The sequence below is a fragment of the Mchenga conophoros genome, linkage group LG5 (genome assembly GCF_057382185.1).
Source record: "Mchenga conophoros isolate Kocher_MC1m ecotype Shallow Benthic linkage group LG5, M_conophoros_male_GT1.1, whole genome shotgun sequence".
Taxonomy (NCBI): Eukaryota; Metazoa; Chordata; class Actinopteri; order Cichliformes; family Cichlidae; genus Mchenga; species Mchenga conophoros.
The window spans coordinates 29,446,891-29,461,133 of record NC_140530.1 but is presented as its reverse complement, the minus strand read 5'-3'; the positions used below and the strand labels follow the sequence as shown (position 1 = coordinate 29,461,133).

The 14,243-nt window shown below is 40.9% G+C and overlaps 2 protein-coding genes across 3 annotated transcripts in view; one reads left to right on the top strand and one right to left on the bottom strand.

Moving 5' to 3' along the window:
• The window catches only part of cenpp (centromere protein P), a 117,043-nt gene extending 110,208 nt beyond the window's left edge, over positions 1-6,835 (top strand). For both annotated transcript variants that reach the window (XM_085274756.1, XM_085274757.1), the window contains 3 exons: positions 6,005-6,084; positions 6,173-6,264; positions 6,698-6,835. In XM_085274756.1, coding sequence (XP_085130882.1) covers positions 6,005-6,084; positions 6,173-6,264; positions 6,698-6,828 — 303 coding nt within the window. In that variant the 3' untranslated portion in view covers positions 6,829-6,835. The remainder of the gene's footprint in view (positions 1-6,004; positions 6,085-6,172; positions 6,265-6,697) is intronic.
• Positions 6,836-7,101: 266 nt separating this feature from the next.
• ippk (inositol 1,3,4,5,6-pentakisphosphate 2-kinase) overlaps positions 7,102-14,243 on the bottom strand; it is a 30,190-nt gene continuing 23,048 nt past the window's right edge. The window contains exons 9-14 of the mRNA XM_085274755.1: positions 13,603-13,755; positions 13,167-13,287; positions 12,490-12,625; positions 12,299-12,401; positions 11,305-11,396; positions 7,102-10,776 (exon numbers count right to left, since the gene is read on the bottom strand). Coding sequence (XP_085130881.1) covers positions 10,560-10,776; positions 11,305-11,396; positions 12,299-12,401; positions 12,490-12,625; positions 13,167-13,287; positions 13,603-13,755 — 822 coding nt within the window. The 3' untranslated portion in view covers positions 7,102-10,559. The remainder of the gene's footprint in view (positions 10,777-11,304; positions 11,397-12,298; positions 12,402-12,489; positions 12,626-13,166; positions 13,288-13,602; positions 13,756-14,243) is intronic.

Genomic DNA, 14,243 nt, shown 5'->3' with positions numbered 1-14,243 from the left:
TTTAAGAGTGTAATAACGGACTGAAACAGAAGATGGCAGCACTGCATGTACAAGGATGCCAGCTGCCGTTAAACCCAGAAGAAGAAGTAGCTCTGTCCCAGAATTCATAGCGCAGCCCAGCTCAGTTTCCAACAATGGCGGCAGCTAGTTAGTTTTAATATTACTCTTATTATTCTTTCTGGGTCACAAAATAATAGATTAACATATTTTCAGGCGAGAATGTAGCTGTGTAAACCTCAAATATCTGCTCAGTTTATCAAGACAGCACATAGTTTCAAAAGCGCTCTGACGTTTTCGGAGACGTCTGTTACCCACTAGCTCGATAGCTAGCCGGGGTTCAAGCCTCACTAGAGCCTGTGAGAACACCGGACTCCTGGCAAATAGTTTTCAAACCCACCGCCATCTTTCGCTACTCAGGTTAAACATGATATGTAAGTCACTTAGATAACTTAAAAATGTTATTGTTTGCCTTTTTTTTAGTATTTTATTTGTTCCTGATTAAATCGGTTTGGCTGAGATTAAAGTTATAGTTTTTACAAAGCTGAATAAACCTCAAGCAGATTAAACTCCATCGAAACAATCTGCAAATATCACTAAAATTTAACAAACTCTCATCTTGTCTTTATTTTTAGTTAGCACATACCTTAAACACTTAAAGCTGTAAGCTAATGATAGTTATATAAGAGCAGATGCATGCTGGTGCAATAAGCTGTACATCCAATGGATGCATGATCTGATTAGTCAACTAATCGCAAAAATAATCTGTGACTAGTCGACTATCAAAATAATCGTTTGTGGCAGCCCTAGAAGTGAGTGAGGGTGGCCTCTGTCTATGCACCTACCCCTGGAATAACCCAGAAACTGTTCTACTGATCTTCAAACCACATGTTTTTTTACACACACTGAGGTATCAGAACTCGTCATTATAAGTACAGAGGAGCCTGTTTATTACTCTGAAGGCAAAGCAGGCACTCAGGAAGCAGTTTGGAACTGTGAGAGTAAAATTATTAAGCTTGGGTGTGTTAATAATGGTAATTGTTATCGCACTGAAATTATTTAGTTAGCATACTTGTCACAATCCACGTCTAAACTAAACTACTAAAACCTGAAGGTTTCTTCCTGTTCAAAGGGGGCTCTTCCTCCCCACTGTTACCAAGTGTCACAGAGGTTTGTCTGACTGAGCTTATTTTCTGTCTTTGCAAAATAAAACGCCTCAAGGCAACTATTATGTGAACTGACCGTATATAAATAAACTTGAAAACTGCAAATTTGATCATTAAAAATGATCCAGAAAAATTATTTGTGATGTAGAGATGTTTTACATGAAAATGAATTGAGACGGCAAGTAGGAAGTGTTGATGTGGGGCTATGACACAGCTTAGAGCATTTATGTAACTCTAGCACTGAATTTTAGGTATTACCAGTCTTTTAAAGGTGTACATATACTCACCATCCAGTTTATTAGGAAAACCTGTGCCATCTAATTCAGTACAACAGAAAATTGTTTTCAGTTCTCCTTCCCTAGATTATTAACGTAGCAGTGTGGGGTGGTGGTGGTTTAGTGAAAAGTGTGTCTGTGTTTGGTGTACGCCTCATTAACGTTCTTGGCACAAGACTGCACGGGTGGTCCTAATAAAATCCTGGTTTAGGCACACTTTCAATAAAAAGACACAAAAATCTCTATCGTTTAAAAATGTTATTGTAGTTTTATTGTTATCTTAATTTTCTGGCCAGCTGGAGCTTTTCAGTCTGGAGTCTGCATGCTCTCCCTGTGACTGTGGGTTTCTTTCACCTTCCTCACATAGACTTACCTGTTAGGTTAACTGGTGATTATAAATGGGCTGTAGCATGGTTGTCTCCAGAGTGTCCACAAACACAATGGATGGAATAGTTTTGAGTGATGATTTTTACATTTTACAGAAACATTTGGGGGGGGTTTTGTGCTTCTGAGATCATGCTCACAGCTTAATTTGTGCAAAAAACAAGATTCTGTGTGCATGTGTTTGAGACATGGACTGTTTACACACACCCAGATAAATATATAAAAAGTAAAAAAGAGGAAAAAAAGTATACAAGTATTTCATTATAGTGCTGCGAAAAAGTATCTGTTCAACTCCTAGTCTCTTTTTTCTTTGTCTGTCTTTGTTGCACCTGCATGTTTCAGATCATCAAGCTCATTTTGTTTTACTTAAATTGTTTTGGGTATTTTTGTAAGATTTAATTTATTAAGGGTGAAAAGGTACCTAAACCTACCTTTTTTTCTTTTCTTTTTTTTTAAACATACTAACTGCCTCCTAAACTAATAACTAGAGCAGGGCGATATGGCAAAAAATATTTATCACGATATATATTTGAAAATTTGCGATAACGATATAACCGACGATATAATTGATGCGAGACAAAATACAACTCCACAACATTACTAGCGCAAAAAGACAACCTTCCATTTATTTTCACTTAAACAAGAAGCTGGTTTTTATGTACATTAAAGCTTTATAAAAATGTAACAGTGCAAATGCAAACTCCTTGCTGAAAGTTTAACCAAAAGGCATTTCCAGTAGAAATGGGCTGACATATCCTGAGCATAACCATGTATAATATCCACTGAAGTTAAAAAGAGGTGCTTTGCAACATTAAACTGCAGTGTGCAGTACGCATTTTTCGGACCATAAGGTGCACGGGATTATAAGGCACATTAAGCGAAACAAAGCAGTCAGATAAATCAAACTTTATTAAACTCATTCTTCTTGCTTCCTCCACTTCTGTACCCTTGATTCATTAATGTTGAATTCTCTGCAGCTGCTCTATTCCCATGTTGTTGCAGTATATTAATGACTAATCTTGTATTGTGGATGGATTATCTCAGTTGTTCTCCTGACTGAAGTTTGGTCTGTTTACAGTATCCTGCCATGCGATTGCATTTGTCTCTAACCATGAAGAACCTTCACGTTAACTTTTATAAGTGGAAAAGTGTTAGTGTTCGTCCTCCAGCTTCACTGTGTATGTTATGCTAACATAGCTGTGTCGCTAGCGATCACGTAGCACATCATTATATACCAGCTAGCCCAACTTCAGTAACCCTACAAACGTCACTGCTGTTTAGTTTCCTGTCTTCATTTATGTTGGAAGTGATAGCAGAGGTGTACGTTTGATTTTTTTCAGAAATCTCTCAGTCAGAACATGCTATATCATGCTTAGGTAACTAGCGAAACTAGCGAGCTAACTTCCGCTAGCTTCCTGCTAACTTCTAACTCCGTTAAATGTAATAACTTTTGTTTTCATGGATGCCTGGAAGTTAAACTTTATAGTTACACCTGGTAAAGCAGCAATGCTGATCGTTTTATTAAAGATGAAAGAATTTAGACAGTTTTTAACTCTAAGTGATGCTGCAGTGTTGTTTGACCTGAAGAATACGGAGTTTAGGACCCAGATTACTCCCAGATTTAAGAGCATCTTAGTCCGACAAATATGACAATAACAACGGCCGCTTGCATGTTCTGCAAAAAAATGTGCTTTGTTGTGTATCTGACGGACAAACACCAAACCAGTTCCACATCACGGAAGTTGCACCATTTTTACAAACCAATTCTGGTTCATCTGTTTCACTCAACAATCGGCCATGTGCGTATGAAAACAAAGGCACTGCGCATGCGCGTTTTACTCCCATTCTATCGCAATATTTCATTTTCCTATCGTTGCCTAACATTATACCGGTATTACCGTGAACGGTATAATATGGCCCAGCCCTACTAATAACTGGTTGTGCCACAATAGGCTGCAATCAAGAATTGTAGCCATCCAGAGGTGGACTTGCTGCTGTGTTTTGGTTCATTGTCCTGCTGCATACCCAGAGTTTAAGCTTGAGCTCATTAACTTTTTGTTTGACTTTCTTCTTAAGCATTTTCTGGTAAAGAGCAGAATTCATGGTTGCATCAATCCAAGTCATCCATATCCTGAAGATTATCACACTACCACCACCATGTTTGATGATGTAACTGGACTCACAATTTACAAAAAGTGCAACTTTCACTCGTCAGACCACAGAATATTTTCCCTGAAGTGTGGGGCGTCATCAGTATGATGTTGTGTTTTGTGTTGTTGGGGGGTTGACGGTGAAATGAGCCTCTGTGTTCTTTTTGGTCATCGCTGGTTTTCTCCCATGGGTGCCATTGATTCCCAGTCTCTTATTGTTGAATCATGACCTCTGACCTTAACATGAAGACTGTGAGCAGATTTTATTTTGTTCCACTTGCAGATGCAGAAATTAGTTTCTAATTGTCCAAAAGATAGAAGACAAAAATGCTGCTTTTGTAAATAAAAGAAACATGTTAGCATGATTTAAATGAGAAATAAATTTTACTGACCTTACTGACATTGTAAAGAAAAACAAATTTCTGTAATAGACTGTACAAAAAAAAAAACACCATTTGTTATTAAATTTATTATCTGCTACTTAATTACTTTGTAGTACCTCTTTGTCTTTGGGGAGCTCTTTATGAGCAGGAAAAGCTGTATGAACTTAAAAAAAAAATTAATACGTACAATTTCTAAAGCCAGATTGGAGTCTTTGCTGGGTCCCGAGCCTTGTGTTTGACACCCCTGGCTTAGAGGAACAAACGGTTCTGTTGTTTTTGCAGTTGTGCTTGTATTGTCGCACCTTTTGTATAATCCTGAAGCCTTCTTTAACACCGTGGTTCAGGTGGAGTTGAACATACCACAGCCTGCTTCTGATTAAAGACACAACACACACAAACACTGTAGCTGCAGATGCCTCCTAGCTGAGTCACCTGGACACACCCCTCACCTGCTGCACCCTCCCTAAAGAACTGAATAATCATGGAAAACACATCCTGAGGGAGGCTGGGCGCGTCAGTGGATCCTTCAGTGACTCAAGGCTGAAGATATACGAGGTTTACAGTTTATAATCTGCTCAGGTTTCACTCCAGAATCTCCCCAGGTCCCTTTAGCACATCATCGCAGCTCATTAAGTTCACACGTGTTTGCTCGCTGCCGTTTCCAACATGGAAACTTTGTAACTGGAAGCAAAGCAGCGCTCATTTGTCAACATTTCATCTGCGAAGTTAAAGAAACAACAACACAACCTCACACTGAAAATATTCACTTCTCTGGCTTCCTCGTGGCTCCTTATTACTGATTAATGTGTCTCAACTAACCTCTGTTTTGTTTGACTGAGGCCCAGAGTTCAGGGCAACAACAGGAGTTATAGCGCCATCTGCAGGCCAACTTTGAAAATGACGAAAAGCAGTCTTTTCACCAAGTTTCCTTTAAGTGACTACAAGTAAACGATAGGAAAACACCAAACTGTCCGATTTATTTATTGTCCCTGAATAATGAGGACAATTTATATATAAAATTACAATAATTTGATTGTAGTTTGAGTTTTTATGCTTTTTTAAGCTTCATTTGTGACAGCAGCTATATAATCATTACGCACTGTTGTGATATTTTTAATTTTAAAAATGCTTGGCATGGACTGTGGAAAGCTGTGTGCAGTCATTTATGTGTTTCTTAATCATTGTTGCTTTTGATTTTATTGTAATTTGTCCTTTCTCACTCACTATGTGTTAATAAAGCTCTCTGCACTGAGTCATACAAAAGACATGGTGTGGAAGAGAGCCAGAGATTAATAACATCTCTGGCTCTCTTCCACACCATGTCTTTTGTCCTGTCTTACTCCCCTTACCGGTCACAGCAGATAGCCGCCCCTCCCTCAGTCTGGTTCTGCTGGAGGTTTCTTCCTGTTAACAGGAAGTTTTCCTTCCCACTGTGGCCAAAGAGCTTGCTTATAGGGGGTCATATGATTGTTTTCTCTGTATTTATGTAAGAGTCTATCTTACGATATAAATCACCTTGTGGCAACTGTTGTGATTTGGCACTGTATAAATAAAATTGAAATAGAATTAAAGCCAGACGTTGTATTTGATGACTTAAAACACACAAATTGAATTTTATTTAATGCGCAGGAACTTGTTTCTCTCTGCAGGATAAATATCCATCTGTCATCGCTCTCCCTGGAGGCCCCAGGTCAGAGGTCATGACCCTGAACCACCCCAAGCTTCCCGGGCAAGAACTCTCATCATGATCCAGCACAGTCAGAAAAAAATGCAGCTGTCTGTAATGCAATGTCATATTTTTTCTTTTTGGTTTACAGCTGTATGTTATTCATTCATTGGTCAGTTGACGTTTCCAGAGAGGGCGTTGTGACGCCGAAGATCAGCCTGCTCACAAAGATCCCAGAGAGAGGTGAGCTGGTGATCCTGAGCTCTGCAGAACTGACCCTTTGGCAAACACTTTAAGTGTTTTCTTACCTTAAAAGTCAGAGAGTGCTCTCAGCATGTTTAATGATCCTGAGTGAGAAAATAACATAACGTCCACGCAGAAAATGTAACCCAGAGATAAGTTGCAAATCCAATGTCATGACTATTCTGCGCTCATTTACTGAAAAAAAAAAATCCTCGTTCAGTGATTACACTTAATATTATTACTCAGTTTAATAAATAATTAGTTTATGCACCACTCAAATATCACAGAAAACTGCAGTTTGGTTAAGCAAAACTCATTTTATTCATCCGACAACTGATTTTTTCCACTGTGACATTTAACTTTACTCCCTCTGATTATCAAATCCTGCAGTTAAGCTCATAGTTTTGGTTTTGTGATCTTTGTGTTTCTGCAGCTCTCCAGCTGTTCCCTTCTCAGGCTGTAGGCGGTGCTGCTGAGGCCTTTGAGAGCCTGCTGAGGATTCTGGGACCTGAAGCTGCCCTGGAGTCCATCATCCAAGCAGTCAGTCTTTCACAGGAAACTTAAAACAGAAACACCTCCAATATAATATTTTTTTCTTTCTATTTTAGATTAATGTCACAGAAATGAAGGACAGCGAGAGTTTAGTCTCTTAGAAATCTTTATTTCAATAGAAAGAGCACGACTGTAACAGCAGAGCTCACGGGTCAAAATCTACAAAAATAAATAATTTAAATACAAAATGCCAGACAGCAGTGTCACCTTTTGTATTTCTGATAGTTTGTCTTCTCTCAGCTATTTACACAGTTATTACAAGTCTGTCGGTATCACAGTGCTGTGATATTTCTGCAGGCCAACGCTCAGACAGCAGCAGGGCTGCGGCTCACGGGTGAGACAAAGCGGTCTGGACACGGTTAGAAGGTTGTTTACAGACCGAAAAGTATGATTTTTACTTCACACCGAGGCCATCGATAAATGCAACCTCGTCCAGTGGTTATAGTGTTAGTTCTCTTCTTTAAATCTTACAACAAAAATAAAAATTGGGCAGTTATGAAAAGCTGAAAGTTTGTAGACAAACTGCTGTCTGTTAACGCTTATTCACAGACGCAGCACTGAAGCTCGATCTTAAAACAAACATCAGTGGCTGCTAGAGGGGCGAGAAAGTCATCAGACAGGCACATGTAGTCGGGTCTTGATTAGTTTGGTCAACGGTTGTGATCCCAATTAATTTAACCTTCATGTGAGTGGAATTATTACTGGTGCCAAGTGTCTCCAACCACTTCACACTCGAGCTGAAGTAAAGAGTGAAAAATGAGAACTTTGTAGTGAAAATGAATGCAGAGGGTAACCGTTTATTCCCGATTATCTTTTCTTCTGCATTAGATGGAAGCCCAAATTACTCGGCTCAGGTCTACTAGAAAGATCTGCCTGACATTCAGTTCTCGATCCTGTGGAGATGCAGAACTTGCTCTGCATCAATGGAAGAGGTATACATGTGTAGGTGTCCGGACACTCCTCGATCTCACTGCGCTCCGCTGCCCTGCCTGCCTGCCTGGGGCGTCTTCATTGCAACATTTAAAACGATCAGTGGTTGGTTCAGTTCACTGCTGTCCACTCTCCAACCTTCAACTTCTCCTCCTCCCAAAAATCCAGGTGTGTGTCAAAGGGAGCCGGACTTTGATTGAATCCAGCTTAGTGTTTGGATTTAACAGAATTTCTGATAGGCGATGAGGAGGAATGGAGTGTGGAGGACTCTTAGTGTGATTCATTTTCAGACTGGCTGATGGAGGCATCTGAAGGTGGAGAGTGGAAGCAGGAAGTGAAGTCAAGTGTTACCAGTTTATCTGAAGCCTGTTGGCACTGCTGGAAAACCTGCAGCGCTCCTGAACACATCATTACTCAAACGTCACATGACCCTGTCGAGCTTCTTCAGGAGTTTGAGGTACTGAGAGTTCATGGCTGCGTCCATGGATCGCCGCCGCTTGAACGCAGCCTGTAACAGTTTACTCACATGCACCCCCCCCAGCTTCCAGTCCTACCAGAACATTTAGGCACATGGATGCACACACAGACAACAAGAAGCCACTTATGGCACAAAAACCAGCAGCAGCATGAAGCTCAGCTTGTCAGAAGAGTAATTTTTATTATTACCCAGCAGCCTTTGCAACTTTCCCCTGCTTCGCATTGAAACCCTGAACACCCCCTCTGTGCAGCCGAGAGGCCACACTGAGCCTCATTTGCAGACTTGAATTAAATCTATGCTGCAGAGTAACATGCAACGCCTTGGAAACATCACTAACAGCAGGGGTTCAATGACTGGGCACTAGTTTGTGGATGCTGGTTTACTTCATTATAATGGAAACTAATAATATTTTATTTATTAGTAAAGTTAAGGTAACATTTCTGCACACCAGCTGCATTTCTAGTCAAAAACAAAAAGCTGACATTGACAGGAAGTGCTCTGCACTTCACAACGTGAAGGTATTTCATGCCAGCAAATTTTCTTTACAGTAATGAGGTTCTGTCCTGGTCCTGCGGTAAATCTATAGTTATAGATGTATTTGTCATTTTATTTATCACAGATAAATGACTGATTCTGAGTGTCTCTTTACTGAACTCAGGTATTGGATCAATACCTGCATGGCATGATATCAATATCCTAATTAAATGCACAGTGCATGCTTTCCTGGGTGGACAGACTTAAATGTTTGTCAAGTCTTTGATTTTTACTGAATTTCACTCAAACTACAGACTTTAAAGAGGGAAACATGCCACTCATAGAATCCTAAAACTGAGTATGGCAGAATTAAAGGTGGTGGTAATATAGAAATATAGTTTCTTTTTAGCATGTTGAAGCTTATTTTGGTGTGAAGCTGGAAAAGCAACAGACTGGTGACTGTACACATGCATGACTATGTGTTCAGAAGTATTATTGAGAAGCAAGACTCGCTTCAGCAAAGGAAAAGTAATCATTGTTTACTTTCTCTTTATGATCACATCATTGCTATAGTGAATGACTCAACTCATAAATTCAGCTCAGTTAAATCGCAGCACTCAGACTGAATGAAAGACATGCTCTGTGTATGATCACACGCGTGATGATCATGCATCAGTGTCTCCATCCGATGACAGAAGAGTCTTGAGTCCACGTTACGAGGACGCTGAAGTTCGAGGTTTCTGTATTTCTACAGAGCAACAATTAGTTTGAATGTTAGAATGAGTGAAATGCAGCAGTAATGTGCTTTCATCTCAGGTAAAGGCCCCGCTGTACCTCAAAGGGTCACTTTACCTGAGTACATCATGAAACTCAGTGTTGCTGACAGAGTCTCATCAGACTGTAGACTGAATCAGTTTTGCTAACTTTTTTCCATTTTCTCAGACACGATATTATTTTTAATCAAACAGTACCATCCAGACCTTTGTTTTACTCCTCTTATCCTGTATAAAAGACCGACTGTGAGCATCAACAACAACATTACTGGAGTGGAGGCAGAAATGCAAGAGATCACCTCTCTGATAAATCTAATTAAACTTTCACAAGAGGACACATGTACCAAAATTAGCACACATACTCTTGTGAGTCCATTTTTATGAAGCCAAATAACAATTTGAAAATGAAAGTGGCTCCAGAGTGACATGAACACAGCTTTTTGCTTGTATCCACTCTGAAAGGTTTGTGTTGCGGCTTGACCTTTCGCATATTTAGCAGATTAAACCAATGGGGGTTTGGGACAAACAGGGAGGCAGCGTTTTGCTTATGACCAAACACCACGCCACCTCTTTCAGCACGGAAGCAAAGCCTGCTCAGAATCAAACCTCAGACCAGTGACATTACACCAAAGCAAAGCAGAGATCCTCACCTCCTCTCTCTCAACATCAGAGGACAGCCACGCCCACATTTATGAACTGACATCAGCCCAACAACCTGCTTCTCCATCACTTCCCCTCTTCTCTGTCTTCTGCAGCACTGCCACATGCGGCAATCTGGAGGTTAATTCTTAACTGTCACCATACGCTTTATTAAAGCAGGAGACGCTCTAATAAAGCATGACAGATGTTCGAATTCACCTCCCGATGGGGGCGATACAAATGCTCTTGTATCAGTAACACAAACACCTGGAAGTCACTCAAATATCTGGTTATTCAGAGGTGACCTCGTGCAGAGCAGCAACAGAAGTGCAGTGAGGAGCTGCAGCTCTGCGCTGAGGGTGGTCAAAATCCCACCAACACTGCGTCTCCTCTTCATCAGAGGCATCAGGGCCACAGTTATCCTCCTCTTCAGGACTCAGACTGGGCGCTCACATGGGGTGGAAGAGCAGCGTGCAGTCCTCCTTCTCTCTTACAGGGCCCTTTGGCAAGGCACCGCCAGTCCTCAGATAACAGGTGACGATTTTCTGGTCCAGGCGCAGCTGGCGGGGGATGCTGTCAAACGGCTTCGGGTCCAAATCCAGGATGGAGGCTGAATAGGAGAAAGCAGGAGGTCTGAAGTCCCTGAGCTGCCTCTGACTGGAAAGACTGGAGGAGACAAGGAGGAGGAGGATTAGAAACACAAAGACAAGCTGATGGCGCCACCTGCTGGACTCTCTAATACACAGTAGTGTTGATCTTTCTCAGTATTTTATTTTCACATCTGTAAATCAAAGGACAAACCTGTGAAGGAGCTTCCTACTCCAGACCTCTCTGTGCTGAAAACTCAACGATGTATTCAAGAGTCAATTTTCTTTTTTTTGTTCATTACTAAATGAACAGTCTAATTAAAGCTGTCATTGACTATTATTCATAGATAAAGTACTACAACTAAACCCTGATGTGAATCTGTGCACATGAACATCCTCAAGTAAACAGAGCCATCAGCGATTCTTATAAAAGACACTTTATGCATTCCTAGTGCCAACAAATGCACAACATTTCCTCCAGCTGTTTGTTGTTGTTTTTTTGTTTTTTTTTAATCTTTTCACACTCACTGATGAGGAAACTCTCAATCCTAGCGTCACTGTTTCACCTACAGAAAAGATTTTTCTACTTGCACAGCTGAATTCTCACTTTTCATTGTCCTCTTCCTCCTCACTGCTGGGCACCAGGGCGACCATGATGGAGCAGTCCTTGGCTGTCATGGCCACACGGTACTGGTGCACCTACAATAGAAACACAGCAGGTAGAGCTGTTAGAATATCGTTATGTAGGCAGGACTTTTGTCAAGTCAGGTAACACAGATTCACCGTCTCCAATGAAAGTGAAACTAATCACACAAAAGTAGGAACTCAATCCCCAGCATCCAGTTTTGTGCTGGTAAAAACTTCACAGCTGAATCGCTGTCGTGTCTCAGTAACCACATTCATGTGATGACACGCTTTATGAAACTTAACGACTAAAACCAGGGACACGCCCGCTACATTCATTATTTGTTTCGGTTATTTTATCTCTAAAGTCTAGTTCATACTCCAATATTACAATAACGAATATTTAAAACTAAACTGTGGGAAAAACTATAGTGAACGTGGTGTTGGCATGCACGTCTCCTCATTTCACTCAGCAAACATGTAGGTAAGTGTATTTCCATACTGTCATTTATCATGACATTTTTGCAGTGCTCTGGTGGGAGAAGCCAGAGACAATGATAGTGATGGTACTCTGCACTGAGTGATTAATGGAGCTGTAATGCAGTGTCACTTTGCACATGCACAGGAGGAGGTTTGGAAGCAAAGCTGACATTACTGAGACAACTTCTACTTCCAAAAGGTCAAAACAACACCTTGAGTACACAGAACGACTTGCTTCAGACACCTTTGAGCTCAGAGTCGTCGCAGATACATCTGCCTGATTTTTCCTCTCACCGTGCAAAGACATGCGTGACTGTATATCAGTGGTCCCGTCTCCGCCTGATAGTCTGGCAAGATTAGGTTGTATATCACGTTTCTGCTCTCTGGTCCTTTCTACTTCTGTGTTTCATTTTCAGTAAAGCATTTTGGTGGCTGTTGTTGTTTTAATGTGAAACTGATGCAAACAGTGCACCAACACTCGTCTCCAGGGCTCTGACCTTTGCAACAGCGTACTCCACAGAGCCGTCGTCCTCTGCCGGACATTTCTGCAGCTTCTCCAAGAACGCTTCATTGTACGGTCCTTCTATCTGAAGACGAGTCCTGGCATAAACAGGAAGTGATGTAAGAGACCAGGCAACCAAAGTTTATATTTCCCAGTTTAAATTTTGCTTCAATAACAGGGGGTTACCTCTCTTTGGGAAAGTCCTGCAGGTGTTGCTCCACCTGGCGGTAAAGAGGATAAAGTCCTTCGATGTCCAATGTGTCCAACATTTGCGTCTGAAGGATCCTGAACAAAACACTGTCGGTGGGTAAACCTCGAGAACCTGGAAACACAGACGTGTTCAAAGGAAGGTCACAGTCTGTTCTCATCAGGTCTAATATCAGGGTTTATAAAATTTTAAGTCGCAGCATTAAAAAAAAAAAAAAAAAAAAAAGCGAGTCAGGTTTTTCTGTTTTGCACATTTACATAATCACATTCAGATGTTTGTGCCGAGAAAACAATCACTGCTTTCAGTCCAAAGGTTTCTGAAGGAGGCCGTCACAGCTGCACAATCTTGTAACACCGTATTACACCAGCTGTAATACTAAAAGTGCCAGTAATTTAATTTTGTTATTTTTGATAAATAGTTGAACTGATATCAAAATGACTAATCCTCGGAGTGTAGCTAAATTAAAACAGAACAGGCTGCACTGCTAGCAAGGCCACAAAATAAAATAAAAATCAGGCATGTGATTAACACGGGAATGGTGGGACTGCTCCAGCTCTGTGGATGAAAACTTTAAAAAAAAACTAGTGCTGATAATGTTGGACTACTTAAGATCAGTGAACCCGTCTGCACCCCAAAAGAAAAGAAAGGTCCTGACCATGGCGAATCCTCTCTTTGTTGAAGATGCTCGCCTCACAGAAACTCCGCCCCTCCGCTTGTCTGTCCGCCACCACACCGCCATCTCCTCCTCCACTGCTCAGCAGGGCATTCACCAGGACCTGCAGACAACGGGTGGGGGGGGTCAGCATTTTAAAATCTCGAGGATGGGATTTATAAACTGTGTGTACTGTACATTAAAAAGAAAAATGCTCATACACAATAAATCTCCATACTGCTGAAAAATAAAGTTCGTTTTTTTTAAGGCACACACACAACAGCACACCCTTTTAAATTAAATCCTCCTTTAAAAGGTAAAAAGTTTCAGTTCTGTTCATGCTGAACTTTATGAATTCCTGCATACTATCCTGTTAGTCTGTATGTAATGAATAGTCCCAGTGTAAGACTGCAGCAGATTTATTCAGGTGTGCCTTTACCTGAATGAAGTCGTTCAGGACTGCTTTGCAGGTCACGTGACAGTTCATTCGATTGTTTGCGTGTAGGAAGTAAGGTCTGAGATGATGCAGCAGAGAGTTCATGTCCGGCGATTCGTCGCTGCCTTCCTTACTGCTGTAAATACACTGACCGCCCTGAAAAAACACACACACACACTTTACTGTGGCTGCTTAAGTGACCTCAGATGACACAGACCTGATACTGAGTGTCCGGTTTTCTTTATTTCAGACATTTTGAGGATGAGTTCATGAAAACACGAGGCCAAAGTTTTAACCAGCGATGCTTGTGGTGCATTTAGAAGTTGGATTAGATCAAACTCTTTTTCTGTTACTGCATTTTGAGCCTTTTCCAATGACTTCACCTCCATCACACAATTGTTCTTAGAGAGGCGTGCCCTCAGCTTACATTTCCTGTTCGTTCACAGTGAAGAGCTCCAGGTTTCTTTCACCTTTTGATCTATTGATCTCCCACAGTGAAAGAGTAAACACGCTCATCACAGCCAGCATAAATATTTAGAAAACAGGATATTATTTATGTTGAAATAGTTCCAAGGTGAAATTCCTAGAAGTAAAAACAAGGCCGCATAAAAACAAAGACTTCAAGTTAAACATGTATGAGTGTG